The following is a 13,592-nucleotide window of genomic DNA, read 5'->3' on the forward strand; positions in this document are numbered from 1 at the left end:
AATCAATACAAAAATTAGTTTCAGTACTAATGGTTTCCTTCTGCCATGTTTGATCAGACTAAAGATTGTGTTAGAGCTTTGCCTATGTTGGCAGTGTGACAGGATGAAGTGAGGAGCCCTGAAGGCATACTTGAGATATATTAGGTTCATGTCTCTGGATTTGTTTTTGTTTTGTTTTACTGAACTAATTAGTAACTAATCTGGGTAAGGGAGGCTAAGTATGCTTAAAGAAGGTAAAGAGGATTTTTGCAGGAGGAAGGAAAGAAACAGGAGGAAACATTAGGGGGGAAACGTGAAGAGGTGTATTTAAGACATTCTGCAGAACGTTATATATAAAGTTATCCCTACTCCATCTTACTAGATTTTCTTAAATCAACATTATTTATACTTTTGGAGTTGGAGTTAATTTTTTTTGGAGGGAGCAGTGATACACTGAAATTAACCTCAAAGGGGTAGCAAGAAGTCCAGGAGGGCTATGGTACATTAAATCCCAAATGGAAATAAAGAGTGAGAGAGAACCAGAGGCCTAAATTATTAAACATATTGCCACCAGGGCAGGGAGAGGGAAAAAGGATGAAAAAAGAAAGAGGCTAGAATCAATGAAAACGCATTTTGACATTATAGTTTTAGACAGAACAAGCCTTATTTACTTTCAACTAATGACAGGAATGTTATTATGGATTAATTTTGCCTTTCATATTATTGAATTGTCTATGACAAGAGGCAAAGTTTCTTTGCTTGAGTTATAACGATTTTTTAAAATTTATTTATTTAATTTATTTATTTTTGGCTGCATTGGGTCTTCATTGCTGCACGTGGGCTTTCTCTAGTTGCGGCGACCGGGGGCCACTCTTTGTTGCGGTACACAGCCTTCTCAGTGCGGTGGCTTCTCTTGCTGTGGAGCATGGGCTCTAGGAGCGCAGCTTCAGTAGTTGTGGCTCGCAGGCTCAACAGTTGTGGTGCATGGGCTTAGTTGCTCCGCAGCACGTGGGATCTTCCCAGACCAGGGCACAAACCCACGTCCCCTGCATTGGCAGGCAGATTCTCAACCACTGTGCCACCAGGGAAGTTCCATAACGATTTTTAACATTGAAGATTTGCTTATAAAGGAACTGGAGTTGTAAATCAAGGAATATCCCAGATTACATAATTTGGGCCACCCACTAAATGTATTTTCTAATAAAATATTGTTGCTTTGGGGCTCCCCTGGTGGCGCAGTGGTTGAGACTCTGCCTGCTAATGCAGGGGACACAGGTTCGAGCCCTGGTCTGGGAGGATCCCACATGCCGCGGAGTGACTAGGCCCATGAGCCACAACTACTGAGCCTGCGCGTCTGGAGCCTGTGCTCCACAACAAGAGAGGCTGTGGCAGTGAGAGGCCCGCGCACCGTGATGAAGAGTGGCCCCCGCTTGCCCCAACTAGAGAAAGCCCTCGCACAGAAACGAAGACCCAACACAGCAAAAATAAATAAAAAATAAATTAATAAACTCCTACCCCCAGCATCTTAAAAAAAAAATTGTTGCTTTGAAAAGCCCATGAAATGGAAGCTATTGAGTGTATGCTCTTATAAAGTTATTTCCAAAACCTGAGGTCCAAGGCAGGCGGGGTGGAAGGGACTAAATTGGGAGACTGGGACTGACATATACACACTACTATATATAAAATAGATAACTAATAAGGACCTACTGTACAGCACAGGGAACTCTACTCAATTCTCTGCAATGGCCTATATGGTAAAAGAATCTAAAAAGAGTGGATATATGTATATGTATAACTGATTCACTTTGCTGTACACCTGAAACCAACACAACACTATAAATCAACTATACCCCAATAAAAATAAAACTATATTTGAATAAATACAATTTTTTTTATTATCTTTTTTTTTTTGCTGTACACGGGCCTCTCACTGTTGTGGCCTCTCCCGTTGCGGAGCACAGGCTCCGGACGCGCAGGCTCAGCGGCCATGGCTCACGGGCCCAGCTGCTCCGTGGCATGTGGAATCTTCCCGGATCGGGGCACGAACCCGTGTCCCCTGCATTGGCAGGTGGACTCTCAACCACTGCACCACCAGGGAAGCCCGAATAAATACAACTATTTATCCTAAAAAACAAACAAACAAAAAAACCCCCTGGGGTCCAGAAGCTTTTTTTCAAAACACTGTCCCTCTAACATATATTACCTTATCCACACAGGCTACTCTACATTAAACCGTTAAATTCACTGCAGAAATCTGAATTCATTGCATATCCCATCATCCATGGCACAAGATGCTCTCTGTGGTGGACATGGAGATGCACTACCCAGATCCCACTTCAAGGAAGGACCAAGTACCCCAGGTGCTTTACTGGGGCTGGTCTCCAGCTGACCACACCTTCAGGGTCTGCCTCAGCTGCAGAGAGCTGCTTGCCCAATGGCTTGCCCTCCTTCATGGCCCACATCCAAAGACTGAGATAAGTGGGGCTAAAAGGCCCTGCCCTTGGGCCCAATGTGGGGCAACTCTGACGGGCCCCCACATGCTCTCTGTAGGGTTGGCTGAGGCTCTGTCAGGCCTGCATGGTTGCTCCACCTCTCCCTCTGCCCAAGCCTGCTTTCTTCCCCTCCCTTCCTGGTACTGATCCCAATAAAGACCCTGCATGCCCAGCTCCAACTCAGAGTCTGCTTCTGGAGAACCCAACTGGGTTGCTTGGTCGCCAAGAGTGATCTTCGAAAGCTTGCAAGAAGATGGCCTACTTGCCACCTGGCTGGTAATGAAAACCTTTGTCTCAGTCTAGAGAGTTAAGGTGGTCAATTGAAGCTCAGCCTCAGCAAAATCTCCTTCCAAACTTTACTGTCACTGCAGCCACACTAGCTGGAAAGTCACCCTTGGCAGTCTACAGTGACCTCCTGGGCTAATGAAAGGACTTTCTCAGCGACTGATTCTCTATCTTTGGAGTGAGCCAAATTTGACACCAATCTCTGAACCCAACAAGCTTCAGTACTTTATGAAAAGCAGTTTTTAATTTATTTTTTAGTTGATTGTAGGCTTTTGGCTTGTTTTACTTTTATTTATTTATGTTCCTGCTTATGGACTTACCCCTGGAAGCAATCTGGCAGGAAAATGATGTTTGTCTTACTGTATTTTACTCACAGTACCTAGTTGAAGAAAGAAGTCACCTTATTTTAGTGCTATATAGATGACTTACTAAGGGGTTTTGAAATGAATAAAATTAACACCATCACTAAACAGAGTTGGAACAGTGGCCATTGTTCCCCATGCAAACAAACAAATTCAAAATTATCTCCTGGCTTTGACAGCCCTTCCTTCAGCAAAAGCACACAGCAGAAAGCAAAAGTTGGAGTCAATTTAAAGTGTTTGAAAAGATTATTCAAAATCAAAGTTCCAAAACCTTGAAATCCGTAACATCGCCACAAAGTTCTAACTTTTATTAACTGTGGTGAGGGATTGAGGTAAGAAAGAATACTTTTAACTCTCTGAAAAATGAGGCCAAGGAAATAGTATTCTTTAAAATGAGAGACAGTATAGTGAGTTGAACAGTGGCCCCCAAAAGATATGCTCAAGTCCTGATCCCTGGTACCTGCATATGTGACCTAATTTGGAAAAAGGGTCTTTGCACATGTAATTAAGTTAAGGATCACGAGATGAGATCTTCCTGGATTTTGGGCCTACCTATAAGAGAAAGCTGTTGTCCTATAAGAGAAAGAAGAGGGAGATTTGAGACACAGGGGTAAGGCCATGTGAAGACGAGGGCAGAGATTGGAGTGACATGTCTACAAGCTAAGGAACACCAAGAATTGCTGGCAGCCACCAGAAGCTAGGAGAGCAACATGAAACCAGTACTCCTCCAGAGCCTCCAAAAGGAGTCAACCCTGCTGCCCTCTTGATTTAGGACTTCTGGCCTCCATAACTGTGAGAGAATGCATTTCTCTTGTTTTAAGACACCCAGTTTGTGGTAACTTGTTACAGCAGCACAGGAAACTAATACAGGCAATGAGAAGCCACTTACTTTCACGGTACCATGGGGTCCCCAGTGGGTGAGCTGGACTTTGATTTCCGGCAGAGCCCAGCGTGCTTTGAAGAGTCTGCGTATTGATGTAGCAGGGGTCGTCAAAGAGATCCACTCGGCACGCAGGCTTCATCAATGACGTGTCTCTTTGGGACTGTACCCCTCTCTCGTGTGCATTACCTGTAGTGAGTAAAGATCAATGTACGGTGTTTTTGCTTTGGAAACAAGAAATAAAATCACGTTTGAGTCCAGAATTGACAGGAAGGGAAAAGCCATGCCCATCCCATGCAAGGATTGAATACTGACTTTGAGATTTGACCTGTTAAAACAAAATATGCACCAGTCTTTGAGGGAAAGCACCCTCTTTTGGCCTCCCTGCACCTCCCTGCCCGTCCCTCAGCTGACCCTTTGCTTCAACAGCAGACAGCAGACAAACCAGAAAGATGTGAAAGAGGAACAGCAAGCGGAGGAAGGACGCTGACCGGCCAGCAAAGAGCACAAACCCGTACACGACACCGCTCAGAGCTGCAGCCCAGGAACCAAGAAAACCACACATGCCATGTGGAACTTGAATATCTACTAGTTATTGAAACCGCTTTTCAAAAAACTCGTTACTTAATTTTATATTAGTAAGAGTGGGAAGTCTGTCTTCCCTTTATTGCCAAAGTTTCGTTTCACCAAGCACAGCCCTGCACCAGCTGCTGATGTTCATTCTGTCATCTAATGGAAAGAACTCACCCCTCAGGTTACGTCCTCTGTCCCCTTAATCTGCCTTCTCCTCTCCATTCTATTCCATACATGTGGCCAAAATGATCTTTTTACAACTGAAAATCCGATCCTACTTCTCAGAGGTTTAAAAACATTCACTGCTTCCCACTGCTCTTGGGATACAACTCAAACTCTTCAACAAGCCCCAGGCCCTGCTCCCGGGCACCCAGCTTCCACTGCAACCCTGTCCTCCCCAGTCTGCCCCTGCTCACATCGGCCTTCTTGCACTAGAATCCCCACTGTAAGGCCATCTTCTCTGGTTGACATGCCCCCTTCCCTCCCCTTCTCCAGCACCCTCATCCTTCGGTGAGGTCAGTTTAAACATCTCTTTCTCAAGAGAGCCCTCCCTGACTTTCTCAGACTAGACTATGTCTCTCTGCTTCCCTCTGAAGCCCATACCACAAGAGTACTTAATTCTATTATGTTATGATGTTTCTTAATATCTGTACTGCATCTAGACTGCATGTTCTACGAAGACACAGATCCTGTCTTGCTGACAGCTGCAGCCCCTGCCTCTAGCATATGCCTGGAACATATTATCACATCAACAAATAGTTACTGCCTGAATGGATTACAGCACCATATTTCACTACCTGATGGCATGAGGTACTTTGTACCATTCAACTGGTCCTGTCCTGAGAATGCCAGGACAGAATGTTTTTGTCTTTCTGTTTACACAAGTACCTTTATAGTTTTGGCCATACATATACAAGATCCCCGTGAGGCTGCACCTGAAGCAGTGACATTGTTATTTCATTGTCTTACCGCAAAACATCACTCCTTCCAGTCAACTAAACCCCTTCAAAGGACCAACTGCCCACTGGATTTCACACCATGGTGAAGAGTGCTGTGATTCTTATAACACAAGTATGGAAACCTAAGAATACACCAGATAGGGGGAGCCCAGTCAAGACTACAGTCCTACCATCTGCTCCTCCTTTGCTCCTCTCTGTTCGATCCTGCCTGTCACCCTGTCCCATGTCATAATCTGTACGTGGAATATTCTGAGGGAAGAGTGGGATTTGACAGAGGAAGGGGCAATAGGGCCCCTCGTTTCTTTGTTGCTTTTGGCAACATACAACAGTTTCCATTTACTTGGTTAAGTGGATTTATGAAATATGTTATCCAGTTTAAACTAAACTTACTTTCACAAATGGACAAGTGGCTAAAGGATTACTGCAAAAAAATCAAGGATTGAAGATCATTCTTTTACTGAGTACAAGCTCCTCCTTAGCTACACTCTGAGCTTACGAACAAGCATAATCTAATTAGATCAGAATGTCGGCCTCCTAACAGTTAAAATTATCAAGATTGAAATGTGGGTTTATGTCTGTTTTCTTTATCAATAATGCCCTAAATGTATACCAGACCTTGAGATATTACCTAATGATAGTATTCAGCCACTATAACTAGCAAGACAATTTTTAAAAATGTCTATCATTAACTTTAACTGAAATTTTCTATTTCTGTGTGTGTTTTATAATACATGCACAATATATTAGCACAGTGTAGAGAACTGATGCATGATTGAATTAATATTTATTTAGGAGTGCCTGCTCATAAAAAGTTACTGAGGGCTTCCCTGGTGGCGCAGTGGTTGAGAGTCCGCCTGCCAATGCAGGGGACACGGGTTCGTGCCCCGGTTTGGGAAGATCCCACATGCCGCGGAGCGGCTGGGCCCGTGAGCCATAGCCGCTGAGCTTGTGCATCCAGAGCCTGTGCTCCGCAACGGGAGAGGCCACAACAGTGAGAGGCCCGCGTACCGCAAAAAAAAAAAAAAAAAAAAATTACTGAAAGTGGAATATGATGAACAGTATTTGTAAGAAGTCTGCTTCTAAATTAACATGGACCTGGGTTCCACAGATCCCTGTGGTATCTCTTACTATTTGTGTGGCCAGGGGCAAGTTACTTAACCTCTCTGTCAGTTTTCATACTTGTAAAATGGGGATGCCGAGCTTAAAATACATTGTGAGGATTAAGTGAAAGAATGTGGGTAAGCCCCTCACTGAGCATCGTGTCTGCCTTGCAGCAGGCGTTCTTCTCACTGTTCAGTTGTGTGTCTGTTGGGCCTCTGCACATGACACTTATCTCTTGCTGTAATATCCTTCCCATCCATTTCTTGACCTAACTCCTATTTGTCCTTTAAGATTCTGCTCTGAATCCCCCTCCTTCAGGAAGCTTTCCACTGAGTCCTCCCTCCTCCCCCGCCCCCCACCCCAGGCTGGGTAAGGTGCCACTCCATAATAAACTGTAGGTCTCTGTTTACTTCCCTGTCTTCCCCTTGAGACCGAAAATTCCTTGAGTCCTGAGGAGAGACTAGAACCCATTTTTCTGAGTATCTTCTTCATCTTCAATGCCTGGTATGAAGCAGATGCTCAAAAGAAAAATGTCAGCTGAATGAACAGATGACTGAATGTCTACCAGTTTTCCTTTCTTAGCAAATGTGACCCCACCACACTCTCAAGACCCGAAGTCAACCCTTAGCGCAGGGCGCTGACTCATCTGCCCCTCACACAGCGCTGGCATGAGCTGATTACATCAAGTTCACCATCCCACAGGGTTACACAAAAGCATCAATGTCTATACAGTCTCTCTTAAAAACTACCATTCCTTTTTCTCAAATGCACCATTATATCTAAGTCAGCAAAGTTGTCTTAAATTTAAAAAAACAAACAAACAAACTCACCCCATGCTGAAATTTAAAATCTTTCTAGGATAAAGTGTGTGGTTATTCAGAGCTTAACTACACATGCCAGCCATCATGCATTCCAAAAGTTCTTTGTGCAAAGTGTTACTCTGAGAAACTATCCAACCTGCCTAAGAGAAGATTTGTGGCAGAAAATAAATACATACACAGTGTATATACTGGAGGTACCAAAGTTTTTAAGTGCTAGCCCTTAGGGTCTGTGGGAATTTAACATCTTTTTGATTAAAAATATCAACATTTTCATTTTCACTTGAAGGTTGGGGAAACAGTATGCTATTTTGCTAATTATTTTTTTCCACAAGGGAATTTATTATTAAGGACAGAGATCTTTTACACATCTGGCAATAAATATAATTAACTCCTTCAACAGGAAGCCTACTGCAGTACTTATTATACACCAGAATTCAAATTTTAAGTCAATATTTGAATAAATAAATGTCTTTGAGTTAAAAAGCCAAGACTTGTTGAGAATGTTTGTATAGGTGTCTCTCAAATGCTTATGTGTGAATCTCTGGGAAAAGCCATAAAAACTGTCTATTTGCTATTTTGGCAACTGCTATTAATTTGGTGACTGGTCATAAATTTCTGATCTTATTTATTTATTTATTTATTTGGCTTCATCGGGTCTTAGTTGTGGCACGCAGGACCTTTGTTGCAGCATGCAGGATCTTGTGGCACGTGGGCTTCTCTAGTTGCAGCACGCAGGCTTCTCTAGTTGCGGCACGCAGGCTTTTCTCTAGTTGTGGTGTGCGGGCTCAGTAGTTGTGGCATGTGGGCTCAGTAGTTGCAGCACGCAGGCTTAGTTGCCCCATGGCATGTGGGATCTTAGTTCCCCAACCAGGGATCAAGCCCATCTCCCCTGCATTGGGAGGTGGATTCTTAACCACTGGGCCACCAGGGAAGCCCTCAGATCACTTTTAAACACATACCCAAGTAGTCATAGGCAGGCCCCAAGATAGGAACCCCTGACTTCTGGGTGTCTGTGGATTAAAAGACACTGAGTTAGGAAAGTCCTTCCTGCCACAGCAGGAGGGACTTATACTTGTCACAGCCCCTGGAGCAGGGGTTGAGTCCTTCGATCCCTCTATGTGCTGAGTGGCTGAGGTCTGGGGAAATGGCTTCCTAGCACTCTGGTTCCCACTGGAAGTTAGAACCTGCTTTTCTAAGAAAACAATGCTGTAGCTCAGTGATTTTCAGGGGAAGAGGATATCCAGCTGGAGGGTTTTTTCCAAACTATAAACACCATCTCTCACCTCCCCGAGATTCTGAAAGGTTCCCAGCCATGAATTGTTACCTTATTGCCACCAAAAAGGAAGACAGTGTGCTGAAGCTCAGTATTGGTCCCAGACTCTTCCACAATTAGAGTATAACTAAAGAACAGATGCTTACAATAGAATATCCTATTGTTGTATTTGTCATTACAACATATACACTTAAGCTCCAGTATAGGAAACCAAATAGTAGAATATGGTCACTTGTCTAGGAGATAGCCAACGTGGCTAAAATTAATTCTACGGAAAAATAGATTCCAGGCTCCAAATAAGTGTTTACTACAAAAGTCTGTTCTTGAGTTTGGATCTGATAGTGGCTTAGGGCATGTGTAAAGCATGAAAGAATAAGGGGTTACACTGTTTGTTAGTTTAAAGGAGAAATAAAACCAAGATAAACAGAAAGAACAAATTGGATTCTATGACAAGGTTATGCTTACAAAAAGAAAAATCTTGAATAAAGTTGAAATAGTGTTGCTTTGAGGGGAAGGACACTTTAAAAATGTAAAATAAAAATCAAGGTGAAAGCTTCTGAGGAAAAAAAAAAGAAAGGAGACCTTGCCCCTTTTCTCTGACGGTAGTGTCGTGATTTCGAACATTCAACATCATTCTAGAAATGTCGAGGATTCCTGTTCAGTGAGTTCCCTTCAGAAGCTAGGTGGCTGAGGCCGGCGGGGCGTGCCATGACGACTGCTTAATGGGGAGGAGGGATGAGCTGTGGGAAAAGAGGTATTGGGGCAGGGCGAAACATTTTGGAGTTCCACAGGACTCTCTCCTAGATCCAAAACTCTCTCTCCCCCTCCATGTACCCTCTCAATGCAGTGATCTGGGAGCTGGTCCTGGCACACTTAGGAATACCAGTACTCATTTATACCCTTTCTCTCCCTTCCCCTCCCACTTCCCTCTCTGTGCCTGGATAATTCCCACTCATCCTTCAGGTCTTACTTTGGTTGTTACTTCTTTCGGGAGACCCTCTCTAGCCTCCCAGATTAAGTTAGGTTTCCCTGTTATTTGTTCCCATAACATCCTGGGCTTTGAAACGCTCATCACATTTGTAAGCACTGGTTTAAGGTATGCCCTCTGGCTAAACTGCAAAAGACACGAATGCCAATTGTGTCTCCATCCCTAGCACCCAGCTCAGGGCCCCATCCCACAGGACGACCTGATGATCACTGAGTGCATTGTTGGATAAATGAAGAACATAGAATGAGAAAAAACAGGATGTGGAGACAGTTCAAAGTGAGCTTCAGCACAGGCAGAAAATGGATACAAGACTACAAAGCACATGTGGTATGTTCCTGACTATTAAATCCTAGGTTAGAAATCTCTAGGGTAAAGGAAAAGAGGAACGAAGGAAGGAACTGCAGCTCCTAGAGGACACAGTTTTCAAAAGACATTTACACTTGACACTAATTTGTTTTAGTCATATTATTAAGAATTCATTTGGAATTTTAAATACCTTTAAAGAGTGGCATCGAATTTTAATTTCCTTCAAAAAGAACCATGTTTTTAAAGAATTTAAAATACTGCCTCTGCTCACTACTCTGATTATCTTTGCAGGGTGGAGGAAAGTGGTAATCACAGCCGTACCAAGACCCTCATGTACCCCCACTGTATAAGAAAAAATAAAATTCATGGGTTACACTGGCAAAATTCCATAAGAAATATGAAGATATCCTTGGAAGTGAGAAACTACCTTCTAGTTGGCAAGCGTCTGCTAATTTAATTTGAGTTCCGAAGTGTGGTTCTCCAACTCTATCCTCCACTGCACTATTTACAATGTCCAGTTATCTCCCCCTCTAAAGCTGCAAAACTGTCCTTCCCAAAGAAATACTTTCAACAATTTATAAGAGTAAAATGACTAACTAGCAGTAGAATTCTTTTATGAAAATATATTTCCAACTTGATAGTCTATGCCCTACATTTGTGTTGTGGAAAAGTTGTGCCTGATGTCAATTATCACATGCAGTAATAAGATATTTAATACCCCGGCAAGTATGGGGTGTATGAACCTCTAATTGGGACTCTCACATTTCAGATTTCTTTTTGTTCCCTTTGCCAAGCAGAAATAAAGGTTTTCTCTTAATCCTAATGGAGTTGACAAGCATCAATTTTCATATTAGCTTATTGTCTGATATTCTTTGAAATGGAACTGCCTTGAGTTTTGAGTAGAGAAATCACCTTTCCAGTAAGAGAGCTTTCATGATATCCAAGCAGTGAGGGACTTCCCTGGTGGCGCAGTGGTTGAGAGTCCGCCTGCCGATGCACGGGTTCGTGCCCTGGTCCGGGAAGATCCCACGTGCCGCGAAGCGGCTGGGCCCGTGAGCCATGGCTGCTGAGCCTGCGCGTCCGGAGCCTGTGCTCCGCAACAGGAGAGGCCATGACAGTGAGAGGCCCGCGTACCGCAAAAAAAAAAAAAAAAAAAAAGCAGTGAAAGATTCCATAAAGCAGAATTGTAGTGTGGAAGAGTACACAGGAGCAGGGAAGAACCATAGCTTTTCAACTGACACACATGTGGCATTCTGCGCTTCTCAGAATGTGGGAAGCCTGCAACTGAAGCATTACATGTTTGGTTATATACACCTGACTTTCCCATGAACTATTTAAGAGCAAGGGCCACACACGACCATAACGTAGAAGAAATAAGGAGAGTGGCAGATGGAGAAGGGCAATTGTACCTACCTATTGCCCTGCTTTGTTCTACACAGTTCTCATACACACTGCTGCACTTGGAGTTTCCCGGCTGTATAAACAACAAATTGTGAAACATTTACAAACATAGTAAACGTTCATAAACTTTCAAAAAACACACAAAACACTAATAATGCTCCCAGCAGAATTTAGCCGACAACTCCATTTTCTGACACAGGAAGTGTCTGACAGGTGAGAAAAAGAAACTGAGATTTTGGACAGGGAGTATAGCCTCCTTTCCCAGTGCACTGTTTTGGAACTGCAGAGGTGGGTCTGATTAGGGTGGGGGAGGTCATAAATGTAAGGTCTATATCCTGAGGGTTATAGACCTCGGCTTGGGAGGTCACATTCCAGGATTCAATCCAAGCTCAGCCAGAAAGTGTGATTTCCAGGACACTTATATAAACACTGGCCATTTAGCAAACCTCTATCTAACCGTGAGCTGGCAGATTGGAGCCGCACTCTACTAAGGTTTGTGCCCGACCCACTTTTCATCCCTGAAAAATCTCATGCTATCAAAGGCTTCGATTATCCCATATACACACAACTCTCTTCAGTAAGGGTATGGGATCTACTGATGCCTTTGAGAAGGGCAATGTCTTTGCTTTAGAAAGATTAATCCAGCAATACCATGCAAGAGGGTTTAAAGGAATGAAACTTGAGACAAGGAAGGGGCTTTCAGAATCATCTGGGCAAGTGAGGACCAGAACTTAGAAAGATGCAACAGGAATGAAAAAGGTTGGGTAGATTTAAGATACTTTCATGGTAGGATCCTAAGTCTTGAAGACTGAGTTGATAAGTGTGAGAAAACAAAAGACTGTAGATCAGTGAAAGAACAGGAGTGCCATTAATAAACATGAGTACGTCAGGAGAGGGATCTAGCTTGGAGTCAAGGTAAAATGCTGAGTCTAATCTTGGTATAAACAAGCAATGAAATGCTTGTGGCATCACAGCTGGAGAGGTAGGTAATGGCTGAAGACAGAGAAGCTGGTGGAGTGTGTGTGCACAGGTGGCATGTCAGAGGAGAAACCAGGGCCAAGGGCAGAGCACTGGACAGGGATTCCATGGTGGTAAGGCTTGGGTTTGCAGGGGAGGGCATGCAAGAAAACAAGATATAAAAAGGAAAGATGTGGGCTTCCCTGGTGGCGCAGTGGTTGAGAATCCGCCTGCCGATGCAGGGGACACGGGATCGTGCCCCGGTCTGGGAAGATCCCACATGTCACAAAGCGGCTGGGCCTGTGAGCCATGGCCGCTAAGCCTGCGCGTCCAGAGCCTGTGCTCCGCAACGGGAGTGGACACAGCAGTGAGAGGCCCGCATACCACAAAAAAAAAAAAAAAAAAAAGGAAAGATGCCACTTACTTTGAAACACATCAAAAATCAGATGGATTGATGGGTGATAGCTAACAACATAGGATGACAGGGCAAATAGAGTAGAATTATAATTGTAGAATCTAGGTGGTGAGTATATGAGTGTTCATGTGTAATTCTTTCAACTTTTTTGTAAGTTTGAATATACTCAATAAAATGTTAGAAAACATGAAAAAAGAAAGAAAAGCAGCAACTAGAGATGCAGAATGAGAATGACATGACAAAAATGTTTAGAAGCTAACAGAAGAGGTCTAAAAAAAAAAGAGGCAGCCAACAGATATCACAGGCTATAGACAGATTCAGAATATTGAAGAAGGAAATAGATTTAACAATTAAACTGTTGGTGACCAAAAAAAAAGTTGGTGACCACTGTAAAAGAAATTTCTATCAAGTTGTCAAGCAGAGTTCAGATTTTGGAAGTGTAGTGTGGATGTGAATGCAGAAATACAGGCAGGGTTTTCTAGAAGTTTGTGGGTGAAAGGAAGGTGAGAGAGAGGTAGGACATTATTAGATGAGTTGGAGGAGTCCGAGTTTATTTGCAGACAGAAGCGAAAGAACAAGTAGACAGACAGAGAATAAAGACTGAGACAGAGGTTGATGGACAGAACAAGGGCACAGAGTTGGTAGGAGGGGATGGGATCAGGAGCTCAGGGAGAAGATTAGCCATGGAGACAGTAGCTAAGGAAGAGAACCAAGGAGAACACAGAAGACTTGGAGATGCGGAAGGGTGAAGTTGAAAATAACATGTTGGACCGTCCTTGTCTTCCCAATGAAGTAAGATG

At 43.5% G+C, this 13,592-nt stretch overlaps 1 protein-coding gene across 2 annotated transcripts in view; it reads right to left on the bottom strand.

Moving 5' to 3' along the window:
• SHC4 (SHC adaptor protein 4) overlaps positions 1 to 13,592 on the bottom strand; it is a 131,767-nt gene that overhangs the window by 21,333 nt on the left and 96,842 nt on the right. For both annotated transcript variants that reach the window (XM_060149490.1, XM_060149493.1), the window contains 2 exons: positions 11,433 to 11,493; positions 4,008 to 4,187 (listed from right to left, as the gene is read on the bottom strand). In XM_060149490.1, the coding sequence (XP_060005473.1) occupies positions 4,008 to 4,187; positions 11,433 to 11,493 (241 nt within the window). The remainder of the gene's footprint in view (positions 1 to 4,007; positions 4,188 to 11,432; positions 11,494 to 13,592) is intronic.

This window comes from Lagenorhynchus albirostris, chromosome 1, assembly GCF_949774975.1.
Source record: "Lagenorhynchus albirostris chromosome 1, mLagAlb1.1, whole genome shotgun sequence".
Classification (NCBI taxonomy): domain Eukaryota; kingdom Metazoa; phylum Chordata; class Mammalia; order Artiodactyla; family Delphinidae; genus Lagenorhynchus; species Lagenorhynchus albirostris.